Source organism: Chrysochloris asiatica, unplaced genomic scaffold (assembly GCF_000296735.1).
Source record: "Chrysochloris asiatica unplaced genomic scaffold, ChrAsi1.0 scaffold00278, whole genome shotgun sequence".
NCBI lineage: Eukaryota > Metazoa > Chordata > Mammalia > Afrosoricida > Chrysochloridae > Chrysochloris > Chrysochloris asiatica.
The window spans coordinates 2553295-2569325 of NW_006408796.1; the positions used below are offsets into that span (position 1 = coordinate 2553295).

At 48.9% G+C, this 16031-nt stretch overlaps 1 protein-coding gene across 1 annotated transcript in view; it reads left to right on the plus strand.

Annotated features, from left to right (window-relative positions):
* The window catches only part of MYO10 (myosin X), a 119633-nt gene extending 104172 nt beyond the window's left edge, over nt 1-15461 (plus strand). Inside the window, exons 25-32 of the mRNA XM_006874437.1 lie at nt 2640-2763; nt 3665-3962; nt 6272-6479; nt 9067-9203; nt 11087-11207; nt 11587-12039; nt 13841-14032; nt 15360-15461. Of these exons, the coding sequence (XP_006874499.1) occupies nt 2640-2763; nt 3665-3962; nt 6272-6479; nt 9067-9203; nt 11087-11207; nt 11587-12039; nt 13841-14032; nt 15360-15461 (1635 nt within the window). The remainder of the gene's footprint in view (nt 1-2639; nt 2764-3664; nt 3963-6271; nt 6480-9066; nt 9204-11086; nt 11208-11586; nt 12040-13840; nt 14033-15359) is intronic.
* The last annotated feature ends 570 nt before the right edge of the window (nt 15462-16031 follow it).

Consider the following 16031-nt stretch of genomic DNA (forward strand, 5'->3'; position numbering starts at 1 on the left):
TGTTGTTGTTATTATAGAAATGTAGAAGGCAGTACTGTTGCTGTGGAGTCAGTTCCGACTCGTAGTGTCCCTGTACAGGGTTTCCAAGGCTGTAAATCTTTACGGGAGCAGAAAGCCTCTTGCTCCCGTGGAATAGCTGGTAGTTTCGAACTGCTGACCTTGCGGTTCGCAGCCTGATTCGTAACCACTACGCTACCAGAGCTTCTTAGAAGGCAGTACTGTTCATGAAATTCTGTGGTAAGGATATTTTGTGTCTAGGGAATGTTACAGATGTTGTCACAGATGCAAACCCGATCATTGGCTAACGGGCACAGGGAAGCAGTCATTGTTGGTGAGGCTGTGGGGCACCCAGCTCACGGGGACGTGCCCAGGTCTTTGTTGGGGACAGCCTACTTTGACTGTAAGATCCACTTCTGAGACTTCCTAGGAGTAAGAAGTGATTCTCTTCTTGGTCTTTGCATGGTTTCTAGGTCACGCAAGTGGCTTCCCAGGGAACCCAGGTTGGTCTGGGAAACTTGGGGTTCCTGTCAAGTTACTCCAAACTCACAGGAGCCCACAAATCTCCAGACCAATGTTGATGGCGTCCAATTGTAGCTTCTTGTCTGTTAAGATCAGTTGCTCCATCTAGGACTGCTGAATGGATTACAGATTAGATGGCATCCATGAACTGCCCCGTCCCAAGGTTGGAAAAGGAGACGGGATATTCTGGGTACATCGCTGACGTAGCCCCGTTTAGAATCAATGCCTGACGCAGAGCCAGTTCAAGCGTCTTATTTTTACTGCTCTTCCTCCAAGTTACTCACACAGGCAGATTCCACATGCCAAGGAAAGCGCTGAAACTCTCACAGAAAACATGCTAGAATGCGTGTGATCAATGCACGCAGAGGAAACTGAATCCGGCAGCGTGGGCTTAACTGGTCCAGAGACGGGAGAGGGTCTGATCCGTGAGCATTATATGTGTTTCCACAGATTCACACCGGCCTCTTGATCCCCAAATACATGTTTTCTGAGTGTTAAGAGCCAGATTCAAGCAAGTGATGAATTCTAAGGTTTTTCTATGGAACCCAACGCTCTCTGTATGAATAGTGGGATTTCTGATGATTGATAGATTGAAGCATCCTTTGTAGAAAGGAGCTTTTAAAAAAAGAGAACTTTTATCAAACAAACTTGTTTTTTTAAAGCTTACCTATCTTTATATTTGCTAATTATTTTGAAGATAGAGCTTAAAAATGTAAATAGAATTTTCCAAATAGGAAACAGTGCTTCGTAAGAAATTAGGCAAGTTACTCATACAATTTTTGTAATAAGCAAATGGGCTTTTTTTTTTTTCTAGTTTTTAATTCGATGTTATTGGAAAAGTTTCATAATGGAAATGAAATTAACTACCGAGTATGATTCATTGCCTCTCCTCCAACTTTCTGTTTATTTAAAGTTCTAAAAGTAACCTTGGTTATTTCATACCTGCAATTAGTGTTTCGCAGAGTGAGTGCATGCTGGGAATTCAGTGAGAGACTCTTGGTTCAATCTCAAGAATAGGAAGGAAGGTGGACTTGAGAATGAGGGTGAGCCCGTTCCCCCCCCAGAATGAGAAATAACTGCAGGGAATTTTCTCAAATTCATTTCCAGTTTTTACTTTAGTTTATCAGCTATATTTTAATTGTACTTAACTTTACTGTGGCCATTCTTTATGAGATTTTCAGATACTTTCGAGAATGCAAAAGAACAATTTTCAAGAATTAGCAAAATGCTTTTAAAAATGAGTTACAGGCAAAGTTAATATGATTTAGCTAAATGATGATTAATTAACAAGAGACGTTTAAATTAATTTTTAAACTATGTATACTCTCTGGTGGTAGTTGGTGGTTAAAGTGCTATGGAGTTGGCTCTGACTCATAACTAACTACCCTGTATAAGGTTTCCGAGGCTGTACACCTTTGTTTTTGCTGTTGTTAAGTGCCATCGAACCATTTCTGACCCATAGCAACCCTGTATAGGGTTTCCGAGGAACAGCTAATGAGTTTGAACCTCCGACCTTGTGGTTCAAACTGGTCTTTCAGTCCAGCGCTTATCTTTCAGTCCAGCCACACCAGGACTCCATCTTTACGGGACCAGAAAGCCTCACCTTCCTCCTGAATAGCGGCTGGTAGCTAAACTTTCGTTAGCAGTTTAATACGTAACCCACTATACTACCAGAGCTCCTTATACAATCTCTGGGGGAGATTTATTATTGTGATTAGAAAATGAAGGGAAATGCAAAGTGTACCCAGAAGTTCATGGGAAAATTCTGTGATCTTTCCCTGAACTTTTTGAGTTAACCAGTTAACTAACCAAAGAGATTAAATAGAGCTAATTTCTTTGTGGTGATTTATCTTCTAAAGTAGATTGTGTGGTATGCTTGTATTGAAGTGATCAGCACAAGGCTCCCCCAGGCCACCTCCCTACACAACAGGTTTATGGATGTTTCAAGGCTTCTGAAATGTAACATAGGTGTTTGATTTCATTCGCCCTTTAGGAAATGTTTTTATAGTAAACCGTTCCCTCTTTTTGTTGCTTTTTTCTAACCCTTAACTCCCTTCCTGTGTTTTCTTTCTTCCTTACATTTTTCTTTCCTGCCTTACCGCGGTTGCTTCATCTTCCAGGAGAACTGTCTAAATGTAGATGTGGTGGAGCAAATTTACAAGCGGAACCCCATCCTGCGTTACACCCACCACCCCCTGCATTCTCCACTCCTGCCCCTGCCCTACGGAGACATAAATCTAAACCGTAAGTGACCACTTCCGCCCCGCTAGCTTGAGACTGTAACTCTCATTAGCATTTGTTACCTTGTATTCATTTCGCAATACCATGTAGTCATTTCATTACAAAAGCAGGGATTTGCCACACTTGGTTGTAGTGTGATGCTAAGTGTTTCTGTAGTGATTCAGGGAGACAAAGTACAGGCTCTCTGCCTGGACGCTGTGTGTCTGTCCCTGCTCTAGAGAAGCAGACCCTAAAGCATGCACACCCAACCTGGAACCTCCTAGGCAATGTGGTTGTTGCTGTTGGGTGCTGCTGAGTCAATTCCAGCTCAGAATGAACCCTGTATAGGGTTTCTGAGAGAGACTGGTGGGTTTGACCTAACGACCTTGCCATTAACAATCCAGTGCTGATCTTATAGTGACACACCAGGGTTCTATTAGACTCGCTTATAAGTAAGTGTTTTGTAAACTAATAGAGCGTAATTATCCTCATGTAACCCCACAGACCTTGAGTCGATTCTGACTCCTAACGACACTGTAGGGCAGAATGGAACAGCCCCGCGAGGTTTCCAAGGCTGTAATCTTTAGAGAAGTGGGCTGCCCAATCATTTTCCCTTGGAATGACTGTGGGCTTGAACTGCCAACCTTCCAGCACCACCAGGGCAGGCTTTTAACCCCATTTCTTCCTCTTGTCAGCCGCTTAGACGACATCTTCCCTGATGCCCTTGTCAGGATCCCTGATGGTGCTGTGGGTTAGGTGGTGGCCTGTTCAAACCCACCAACTGCTCCAAGGGCGGAAGATGAAGTTGTCCGTTCCTGTAAAGACTGACAGCCGTGAAACCCTGTCTAGGGCCCTGTCAGTGGGTGTTTGCGGGATTGATCTGAAGCCCTTGTGTGAGACCCCTGTGTTGGTTTTGCTTTCCTAGTACTCAAAGACAAAGGCTATACAACCCTTCAGGATGAAGCCATCAAGATCTTCAATTCCCTTCAGCAGCTGGAATCCACATCTGACCCCATTCCCATCATCCAGGGCGTCCTGCAGACAGGCCACGACCTCCGCCCGCTGCGAGATGAACTCTACTGCCAGCTCGTCAAACAGACCAACAAAGTGCCCCATCCGGGCAGCGTGGGCAACCTGTACAGCTGGCAGATCCTGACGTGCCTGAGCTGTAGCTATCTCCCCAGCCGACACATCCTCAAATACCTCAAGTTCCACCTGAAGAGGTGGGTTAGTTACCTGGGGGCAGGGACCCTCACTGAGACAGAGAGGACCTGGAGTGAAGCCCCTATGTAGGGCTAGGAGCTCTGGGGGTGCTGTGGTTCAGTGCTCCGCTGCTAACTGTGAGGTCAGCAGTTCATCTCCACCAGCTGCTCAGAGGGAGAAAGATGCCGCCATCTGCTTCCCTGAAGATTGTGGTCTAGGCAACCATTTGGGCCAGGTCTCCACTTGTCTTCCAAGGCTGCTGAGGCAGAGTCAGCTCAACAGCAGTGGGTTTATTTGCTGTGTGTTTGTTTTTAGTGTAGCTCTGGCCATCTCTGAGTGGGGCATATGGTTAAGCGTTTGACTGCTAGACAAAATGTTAGCAGTTCAAAGCCACCCAGAGACACCTTGGAAGACGGTCAAGGTGAGTCGGAATCGACTCGATAACAGTCACCAAGAGCCTCCGCGTAGGTCGGGAACGTCCGTGGTAGAATTCGCGCCTTCCTGGCGGGAGGCCTAGATTTGTTTCCCTGGCCGCTGCACCTCGTGCATACCCCCCATCCATGTCTGGAGGTTTGTGTGTTTGCTGTGATGCTGAACGGGTTTCCGTGGAGCTACCTGATAGATGTATGCAGAGTAGAAAGAAAGGCCAGGTGATCTACTTTAGAAAATCAGCCTCTGGATGCTGTTAATCACAACGGGCCAGTCTGCGCCTGCATGTGAGGGAGGAGAAGGCCCAGACAACGGGCCAGTCTGCACCTGCGTGTGAGGGAGGTGAAGGCCCAGACAACGCGCCAGTCTGCACCTGCATGTGAGGGAGGCGAAGGACCAGACAACCGGCCAGTCTGCGCCTGCGTGTGAGGGAGGAGAAGGCCCAGACAATGAGTGTCTGCTGTGTGGAGTTGTGTGAGCTGGGACCCACTAGACAGCAGCCAATAACAGTCAAGTTTGTGACTCTGACTCTTTTTCCCTGAAATAATATGGCTTTTTTTTTTTTTTTCCCCCTAAGCCACATGAGTCCGTTTTAGAGACTGAAAAACTCCTGTGTTATTCTTTGGACATTAACTCCACGCTACTGAGTCAATTCTGACTGATAGAAACCTGGTGGTGGTGGTGGTGGTGAAGTGTCGTCGAGTCAGTTCCGACCCATAGCGACCCTGTACAGGGTTTCCGAGGCTGTAAATCTTCATGGGAGCAGAAAGCCTCATCTTTCTCCCGCAAAGCGGCTGGTAGTTTCGAACTGCTGACATTAAGGTTTGCAGCCTGATTTGTAACCACAACACTACTAAAGCTCCTTAGGAGAGAGTAAAACTGTTGCTAGGGCTTCCAAGATGAAATCTTTATAGGAATAGACAGCCTCGTGTCTCTGCCGTGAGATAGGTGATGGACTTGAACTACCGACCTTGCGGTTAGTAGCCCAACATCTAAGCCACAGTGCCACCAGGGGTCCTTGTTAAGTGCTGTGGAGTCAGTTCTGGCTGATAGCAATTCTCTACAGTGTTTCAGGGGCTATAAATCGTTACAGGAGCAAAGAGCCTCATCGTTCTCCTTCAGAGCAGCTGGTGGATTTGAACTGCTAACGTTGCAATTAGCAGCCCTGTGTTAACTCTTTCTTAATCCTACTTCTCTGTATAAAAGGACTCCTTCTGGCTTCCAGGGAGACAAGTCCCTACAGTCTGCTCCGTAAAGATTTCAGCCTGGAAAACTTTATGGGGCAGTCCTCATTCTGCAGTGCCTTACAGGGTCGCTGTGAGTCACCAGCACCCTATGTAAATAGAAAAAAGTAAAGCAGCTTGGGTATCTGCTCTAGATCCAACAAGTGAAAAGAATTTGATTTGGAATTTGGCTCAGTATGGAAAAAATCATTTCCATGTGACAGTGTGACATTTGGCCCTGACAAGTATGAAAAACCCCGCAGAGATGAGCCGGCGGCAGCATCACTCCCAGTCCAGCCTTTGCTTTGTGATGTTGTTCGTTGCTTGTTGTTAGTGCCATTGAGTCAGTTCGGACCCATAGCCTGTATGGGGTTTCCAAGGAGCACCTGGTGAGCTTGAACCGCCCACCTTGCGGTTCAAACGGCTTTGCAGTCTGACGTATGAACCCACAGTGCCACATTTAAGCAGAACGTGTCCCACTTCCAGGAAGTCTCTGTTTGCTCTATTAACCAGCAGGGGGCGCTCACTATGTCCGCTGTGGAGCCAGCCTTCCACTCCTACCAGCCTCCTTTTAGTGGCGTGACCGTCACTGTTCACCACCAGGGGGCGCTCACCACATCCTCTGTGGAACCAGCCAGCCTCCTTCTAGTGGTTGACTGTCACTGTTTTTCTCCTAGGATACGGGAACAGTTTCCAGGAACGGAGATGGAAAAATATGCCCTCTTCATCTACGAATCTCTTAAGAAAACCAAATGCAGAGAGTTTGTGCCTTCCAGAGATGAAATCGAAGCACTGATCCATAGGCAGGAAATGACATCCACGGTGTATTGCTATGGTGGGGGCTCCTGCAAGATCACCATCAACTCGCACACCACGGCCGGCGAGGTGAGGGCGAGGCGAATGGCCGCTGTGCTGAGGAGGACGTGGCTGCCATTGATTGGCTGTCATGCCACCAACCACATACAAACAGCAACATAGCATAAAAGATGAACAGGAGCACAGAATTAAACTTCGCCACAATCACGAGAGATAATATTCTGTAGACCTTACTCAGCCTCATCAGCTACAAGGGCTTCCTGGATAGCGCCTGCAGCGAGATGTCTCTGTGTGCCCATAAATAACTAGAATGTTGTATCACATGATCACACTGTCTTTTCTTGTTAAAAACATATTGCTTCCTTGTGGGAAAAACCCGAGGGAGCTTCAAAAAGTTTCATTTTCCCACAGATTTTTGAAGCCCTTTTGTATATACGTTAGCACATCTCTTTCACGGGCAATTCTGTGATGTTAATTGCATTGTTCATATCGTGTTGTATGACGATGACCATCATCCATCACTGGCCACAGAAGCTCAGTCTTCCTAAGCAGTGAATCCCCTACCCTTTCTTTTTTTTTCTTTTTAAAACTATTGTAAAACCAACTGACTAGAAGTTGTGCAGTAAAACCCAGGAAAGGTGCTTGTGTAGAACATACACCATCCAAAGTCATTACTTTGTTATCCCCAACCATCACCCAATTCAAAAACTTTTTATTTGCACAAACAATTCCTGGCTCTTAGCTTAGAGCTTTTTGAAGAGCAGAGACTTCGTATATTAGAGTCTGGTAAAATCCTTTCTGCTATTAATCAGAAGTAATCCTCTGTACTTCTCTCTGGCCTGTACCCTTCACAGAGGAATGGAGTAAGCCACAAAGAACACCAGAGTAGACATTTCCTGAAGAGTGGCTGAGACTGCCCACTGCATCTGAACGTTCATAAATGGATCAGATGAAAGACCGGGCTTTGGTGTGCTTGCATTTTCCCTATTTGTGTGGGCTTGTTGGAGATAGGCCCAGCAGCTGCTTACCCACTGGGCCAAATGCCCTCAGTTTTTTATGGTCAGGAAGAAGTGAAGCTAATTTCAACAGAACAAGGGGAAAATGGTGCTTCTGAAACCCACACGTTGGACCATTTTGGACCATAACTTGTTGTCTTAAAGGTTTTTTGGTTTTATATTGTGGTTTGGGTGAACATTTCGAGGGCAAATTGGTTTTGCATTCAACCGTTCATACCCATTTTGTGTTGTGACTTCGTTGACAATTCTCCCTCCTTAACAGCACTCTGACCCCTTCCTACTGAGTGTTTACTGTTTCCATTTATCCATTTTCCTTTTTCTTCCTACCGCTGAGCTTTGTACCATCGAGTTGGTTCCAACTCATAGCGACCCTATATAGATCTTCCCAGGAGCGGCTGCTGGGATTGAACCACCAGCCTAGCAGTCCAGTGTGTTATCCTGCAGTACCACACCTGGCAAATGTTGCCCTTCTGCTGGTGTATGGTTGGCTGTTCTAAGAAGTGCGCACTTCCCTCGGGTTCTTGTTTACCTTATACACCTGAGGCTTGTTTGGCTGAAAGTTGAGCCATTGGGGTAAGTTCAGTGCCAGACTCGAAGGAAATATCTAAGGGCCAGGCTTCGGGGTTCCATAAGTCTTTGTCCCACCACTAAGTCTGGCGGGGATTTTGTTGTGTTTTTTTAACTGCTTATTACGAATTGAGTGAAGGTTTGCTTCCTTTTTAAAGCTTTTATTGTGAATTGAGTGATAGTTTACATGGGAGAACATCAGTTTTGCACTCATCCTATCGTATGTTGTTTCATTGCAATGATTACAATCCCCTCCATGCATCATCATTTAACAGTATTTGCTTCTATTCCCTCTGTTTTGTTTGTTTGTTTGCTTATTGATATACACAAAAACCCTTAGGAATATATAATCATTTAAACAACCAAAGGGTACATTCGGCAAGTCTGCTTCCTGGTTGCCATCATCCAGTCCCTCTCTTCCCATGAGAAAGGGGAGCCGGCAGTGGAGAGCAGCCTTTGGGTCTGGAAGCCTTTGGCTTCCTGGTTGCCAGCATCCAGTCCCTCTCTTCCCAGCTGCTTCCATGTCCTCATCTCTGCCTCCATCTCTGCTGTTACTGCTTCTCTGGATAGGGTCCCACATTCTGCTCGTGCTCTTATCCCTTGGTGGTCCTAGGGTTGTCTGTTGGTGGACTGTAAGATTAACTACTCCCCCCAGGCTGGCGGTTGTTAAGGTTCGGGGTTTTATTCCACAGTTTTCTCCCACTCTGTCCAGGACGTCCTGCTGAGGTTCAGAGCAGTCCTCAGAGATAGCTGGGCCCCATCTAGCTCTCTGGTCTCATGGTCATGGAGACTGACATGTATGTGATCCATGAGTCCCGTGGGCTCATTGTTCCCATGTGTCCTTGCTCCAGACGGAGAGAGGCCAATAACTGCACTTACAAGCTTCTTACTCCCATTGCTACTTATCAAAGTCAAATGTAGGACATTGTCTTTGTGGACTCCTAAACACCCTTTGACCTTAGGGGATTGCTCAGAGCCCCACAGAACCCTCTGGGTTTGGCTGCGGGCACAGCCCACACCCCAAGCTGGAACCACAGCTTCTGAAGCTGAAGACCCTGTGCCGTGTCTTGCAGGTAGTGGAGAAGCTGATCCGAGGTCTGGCCATGGAGGATAGCAGGAACATGTTCGCCTTGTTCGAACACAACGGACATCTAGACAAAGCCATCGAAAGCCGAACCATCGTGGCTGACGTGCTAGCCAAGTTTGAAAAGTAAGTCCACCCTACTGAATACAAGAAATTCATGGCCAGGCATGAGAATCTGGACTCCCAGCACTCCGCTTCAGCTCCATTGCGGAGTTTGGGTTCATTGTTTGGCCTGTGTTGAAGCGTACTGGCCTGCTCTCCCTGATTCCTAAGTGAAACCCCCATCTCGGATGTGGTGTTCTAGCTTAGTGATCTAGCACTGCTGGAACAGAGATGCTACAAGGGGAGTGGCTTTCACAAACAGAAACTTCTTCTGTCATAGTTTAGGAGTCTGGAAGTCCAATTTTAGAGGCCTGGTGCCTTAGGAAGGCTCTCTCTGTGGGCTCTGGGGAAGGGCCTGGTCTCCTTTCAGCATCTGGAGGCCCAGCATTCTTGGGAGTTCGCCATGTGTCTTGACATCAGACTTCCCCTGGATCTAGGAGCTTCCAGACCCAAAGGCTGCTCTCCACTCCCGGCTCCCCTTTCTCTGTGGCTGTAGGCCCCTCCTTTTCTACTCCCTCCACTCCACAGAAGAAACGTCTTAGTTTATTAGCTGCTCAGAGCAGATCCTAGCATGGAGGTGATTGCATTATATTAGACCTCATTAGGGGGCATGCTTGCATCTTAAGGAGCTCTGATAGCATAGCCTCAAGGTCAGCAGTTCGAAACTACCAGCTGTTCCATGGGAAAAAGATGAGGCTTTCTGACCCAATAAAGATTTACAGCCTGAGAAACCCTATACAGAGTCGCTATGAGTCGGAACCGACTCCACGGCATAGAACCACCACCACCACGGCATCTTAAGGGCTACAACAGCCCAGATTGACACAAAACCTTAATTAGCTAGTTCATCTTCCTGTTGTTCTTTTACCTGGCCTTGCTCTACGTCCTTGGTGGAGGCCAGCACCTGAGGGTCCTTGTTCTCAGTCCTTGTTGGAGCCCAGCTTTGGGGTGGGGTGGGCACATTTCTCATTCACGTTGAAACTGGACTAATAGACTCAAGCCAACTTAGAAACTGTTCGAACTGCATCTGATACCCCGTGGATCCACAAGAAGGTACCTGGGTGGTGCACTAACCAGAATGTTGATGGCTCAAACCCACCCAACAACCACAGAAGAATGACCTGGTGATGTGCTTTACTGTAGGTTACAGCCAAGAAAACCCTACAGAGTGGTTCTGCTCTCTTAACACCGGGAATTGGGATCGACTGGATGGTATCGGCTTAGGTTTTTGGTGTTTGGGACTTAGAATATGAGGGGGCTTCAAAAAGTTCACAGAGAAATGGAATGCAAAGATAATGGACATTTTCCACAAACTTTTTAAAGCCCCCTCCTGTTTGATGTTTTACTCTCACCTTCTCCACTCTGTATTCCTATTGGGGGTCAATTCAGCCCCCACGCACTTGAGTTCCTGGCAGTGTGTCTAAATACTTTTGTCGCTGGGTGAGGGCTGGTGGGGACAATAAAGGAGCCACCTTGGTCCGTGTCTTTGTGCGGACACCGCCCGGTTACTCCGGGAGCCTCAGCAGGTGTCTCCTACCTGATTGGTGACGGCTACCTGCCTGCCTTCATAAGGTGAGGCCCACGTGGCAGCTTGTTCGTCACTACATGTGTCTTCTTCCTCCCCCTCATCTCTGTCCCAGGAGCCAGGCCGAATGCCTGAATCATCTGAAGTCAGCCCTCTGTCCCTGGGGGCTACACACAGGTTGCACTCAGGTGCTAACATAGAGGTTGATGGTTCCAACCCCCGAAGGTGCCCCAGGAGAAAGTTTGGATGATCTGTTTCTGTAAAGATGATAGTCAAGAAACCCCTGAGGGGTCGCCAGGAGTCAGAACCTAGTTCGCTGCAGCGGGCTGGGCCAGGTGTGGTGTGTGACCAGGGCCCTGAGTCTCCCCAACCTCTGTTGCAGGCTGGCGGCCACCTCAGAAGCGGGAGACATGCCGTGGAAATTCTACTTCAAACTTTACTGCTTCCTGGACACAGATAACGTGCCCAAAGACAGCGTGGAGTTTGCGTTTATGTTTGAACAGGTAAGGGGAGCTTTGAGGAAGAGACCCCCTGCCCAGTGAGCACAATTTGTCAGTGACCACCAGTCCTTTAGACACTCAGGGTGGTGGGAGATTTCCCAGCATGCACTGCTTCGGGAGGTACTCTTCTGAGGGGAAGGTGTTCTAGGTCTATGCTTCACACAGGTGGTTAGGTTTAGGAACAGAAAGACCCATTCCCCAAACAGGATTCATCCACAAGCATGAAGGTTAGAATTCCAAGGCATGTTTGGGGGCCACCGTTCAGTGGGTAGTAGATGGTGTCCATGCTTGGAAGACGTTTACAGCCATGATGGATGTAGGGTCCAAGCAGTCAGAAGGTGACTTGGCAGTGACATCACGCTGTTGGCTGTCCCTCTTGCAGGCCCACGAGGCGGTCATCCACGGCCACTACCCGGCCCCGGAGGAGAACCTGCAGGTGTTGGCTGCCTTGCGTCTCCAGTACCTGCAGGGAGATTACAGCCTGCACACCACGGTCCCGGCTCTGGAAGAGGTGTACTCCCTGCACAGGCTCAAGGCCCGAATCAGCCAGGCCACCAAGAGCTTCACTCCCGGCGAGCGGCTGGAGAAGAGGCGGACCAGCTTCCTGGAGGGGACACTGAGGCGGAGCTTCCGCACTGGCTCTGTCCACAGGCAGAAGCTGGAGGAGGAGCAGATGCTGGACATGTGGGTGAAGGAGGAGGTGTCGTCTGCACGAGCCAGCATCATTGACAAGTGGAAAAAGTTCCAGGGCATGAAACAGGAGCAGGCCATGGCCAAGTACATGGCTGTCATCAAGGAGTGGCCCGGGTACGGGTCCACGCTCTTCGATGTGGAGGTGAGGACTGGGCACAGGTATCCCCGCCTAGACCAGGCTGTGTCCCAGGCCCTAAGTCATGATCACATGCAGAGTGAGGTGGGCCACCATTCATCGTGCTGACAAATCACTCACCCTACGTCTGGTTTCCGAGGCTGTAAATCTTTATGGGAACAGAAAGCTTCATTTTACTCGCACAGAGAAGCGTCAGGCTGTTACTCGATGACTTAAAAAGAGCCAAAATCCAGCCCACTGCTAGTCAGTTCCAACACATGGCAACCCCTGCAGGACATAGGAGGAACTGCTCTTAGGGTTTCTGAGACGGAATCTTTACCTCACCTTTCTCCCTTTGAGCAGCTAGTGGGTTTGAACCACTGGCATTATGGTTATCCACCCAGCACTTAACCTGCTGTGCCACCAAGGCTCCTTGACCGTCAGATGAAGCTCTATAAAAATCTAAGTTTTAATGATCTAGTCTGGTCCCTTTGTGGCTTTTTAGCTGAGTCTGACTTTGGTTGGTTGGTGTTGCCCTAGTGTTGCTGGACCAGAAACACCTCGGAATTGAACCCACAGCCACTGGTGTTCTCACTGGGGGCACTGGAGGAAGGCTTTCTCTCTCCTTCAGCTCGCAGGCGGCTCCTTGTCTCTTTGAACTTCGGCTCGTGACTTGTCGTTTCTTTGTGTCTCTGCTTCTCAAAGGCTTCTTTCATCCTTTTTAGACCTCACAAGGGGCAGACTCAAGACACACCTTCCATTAATCCTGTCTCACCAACAGGGTTTATAACCACGGGCACAGAAGTGAGGGTTTTCAGGACATAGTTCTGGGAGACACAGTGCAATCCTGAATGAATGGTGGGTCGGGCGGTGGCTAGTTCTTAGAAATGAGGTGTTGTAGGACATTTCCTACCGTGTGAAACCTTATATCCCCAAGATTTATAGAAACAGTCTTATTTATAAGAAAAAAAAAAATTGGTTTACTTTCAAGTTAACTGAGCAAATTCATTTCCCATTCAACAACTTTTACACATTTTGTTTCATGGTGTTGGTTGCAGTGTAATGGTAGTCTTCTGCTTCCTCCCTGGGTTCGCTTATTAACCTGTACATTAGGGTTGGTTCCCTCTGCACTGCTCTGTACAAGCATGTTAGTTGGTCATGCCATGTTACCTGCTCCCCATCGCACCTACAGGAGGCCAGTGGAGCTCCTTGTGTGGAGCTGTGGTTTTTAAGAGTAGCCCAAACCACTCTGTGCACATGCTCTGGGGAATTTTCCTCTGTGCTCCTCAATTTTGTGTTTAAAGAATCATCCTCCACAAAATGGTTCGAGGCTGTAGTGGAGGGAGTGGCATGGACTGGCTGGGGCTCTTTGGCTATTGAGCAGACCCACTGGTGAGTGGGCCACACTTCTTCCAGGCAGCTAAGTGCAGTAGCTAGCAACACAGTAGCATCATGAAATAGAATCAAGGCTTCATGTCTACACTTATCAGTCAGGCTGCCCAAATGCCCTGGGTCGATCAACCAGTCAGAAGTCCATCAAAATAGCGAACCCCCTAAGTCTAAATACAAGAAGTCCTCGTGGGGTGATGGGTTAGGCATTGGGCTGCTATCCACAAGATCAGCGATTCAAACCCACCAACTGCTCCAAGGGAGAAAGATGAAGCTGCCTGCTCCGGAAAGATTTACAGTCTTGGAAAATGTGTGTAAGGAGCTCAGTGAGCCAGAGCCGACTGGGTGGCAGTGGGTTTTCTAAGTGGGAATTAGAGACTGGGAGACAATCTTGTAACTGCCGTGTGTTCTAACCCTTCACTGATTTCTCACCCACCAGTGCAAGGAAGGCGGCTTCCCCCAGGAGCTCTGGCTGGGCGTCAGCGCGGATGCTGTTTCCGTCTACAAGCGAGGGGAGGGGAAGCCGTTGGAAGTCTTTCAGTACGAGCACATCCTCTCGTTCGGGGCCCCGCTGGCCAACACGTATAAGATCGTGGTGGACGAACGGGAGCTACTGTTTGAAACCAGTGAGGTAAGGGGCAGACCGAGCAGACATTCTCATGCATGGTCTTTAGCAGAAGAGAAGAAGAAGATAACATTTCAGATGCCTTTGGCTTCTTTCATACTGTTTCACTTGGTTATAAAAAGGCAGGCGGCTGGTGGTCCCTCTCCAGTATCTGCCTCCTCACCTTCTAGAATCTGGGAATTCCAGCTGCTTTGTGTGTGTGTGTGTGTGTGTGTGTACACTTTTGAAACAGAGATGGGATTGCATTGTAGCCGGCAGGGCAGCTTTTACCTGTGGAGGAAAGGGAAGGAAGGGCAAATGATATGCTGTACGGTGGAAGTGGGTTCTAGCAGGGACTAGTCCCTGAGACAGACAGACATCATGATGTGTAAAGTGGAGGGTCAGCAAAAAAGAGAAAGACCCCCAACAAGATGGCCTGACCCAGTGGCTGCAGCAATGGCTACAGCGATTTTGGGTTGTCTCAGGTCCGGGTAGAGTTTCTTGTCGGTGTACGTGGGGGTTGCTAAGAGTCAGAACCGACATGTCTGCATCACAGGGAAGAGCTCCAGGACGTGACCATCCTGGGCACCCTGTCTTATAAAAACCTCTTCCTATGTGAGAGTCCCAAAGCTGAGAGCAGTCATCATAGTTATGATACAAGAACGCTGCAGAGATCTCCAGGCAGGGAGCTGCTGGTCAGTACAGGGGGCAGTGCAGTGAATGAGCCACAGGCCCCATCCGGCCATTGGGGTGAAGTCCTGGGAGGAGGTGAGGAGAGTCTTTGGGGTGCACTGGACAGGGTTGTCTGTCAAGGCAGTGAGGTTGGAGGGACCCTGGCAACAGGATGTGGTCAGGATAGTAGACTAGAAGGAGCTACTATGGGACCTGTAACGTGGAAGTGGGGAACCAGCGCAGGAGTGGAAGAGAGGAGAGAGGCAGGAGAAGGCTAGGGAGCCTTCAGAGGGAGCCAGGCCAGCGGTGAAGAGGGACACACAAAAAGGGGAGGAGCCAACATCCCAAGGAAGCCTCCAGGTGTCTGGAGAGGCGGCTGCGAAGGCCTCTGGGGTCCTTGCTAGGGCTGGAATTGGGTGATTCTGTCAGTAATGGGATTTTGTAAGGATGCGCTCCAGTGGAGACAGTAGAGTCCTTGAATCCTGCTACCAGTGTATGTACAAGATGGGACTGAAGAAGCTGAGTTGCTGTTTTCATGGGTAAGAGCCACCAGGGGGCGACGTTGTTTGGAGAAGCACCAGCCTGTAGGTCTCTTTCTCCTTGAACTGGAACCCGTCCATTTCCCCATCTCTCCCGCTCGGATCGTGGGAATCTCAACCACAGTGCCTCTGCTTCTCCACAGGTGGTGGATGTGGCCAAGCTCATGAAAGCCTACATCAGCATGATCGTGAAGAAGCGCTATAGCACAACACGCTCCGTGAGCAGCCAGGGAAGCTCCAGGTGAAGGCCGTGGGGGTCCCAGTGTGCCACCATCTTGCCTCTGTGCTGAGCCGAGCTGGGCTTCCTGGAAGCCCCTCGGTGGAGGGAGGTGTCTCCGAGCATCCTTTCGCCCTGTCAACTTCAGGGAATCCTGCATTACAGCTGTGTACCTTAACAGTCTGCACCGTTTCCAAAGCTTTAGGACTCTTAGAGGATACAATGCCTTAAAAACGAAAGAGGAAAAACAAAATCCACGCTGCCGCCAAAGCAGCCGGAAGTGCCTTAGCCTGGAGAACCGACCGACTGACCGACACTCATCAGCCTTAATGATGCTACTGAAGGGTGATGCTCTTGCCCCCCCGACACCGTGCGGGAGGCTGGCAGCGAGCTAGGATGGGCATTGGTCCATTGATTGTGCACTAACCTCCCAGCTTGATTTCCGGGATCTGAGGGAAGGTGAGGGAGCCGGGGAGGGGACCGAGGGAGCCAAGGAGGATGGGGTATTTACGAGGAGTGCTGCTGGCAGCCCTCAGACATGTCTGAACTTTGTTCTTTGTTTCATCTCTTCTGTCTCTGTGCTTGCCCGAGCGTGCAT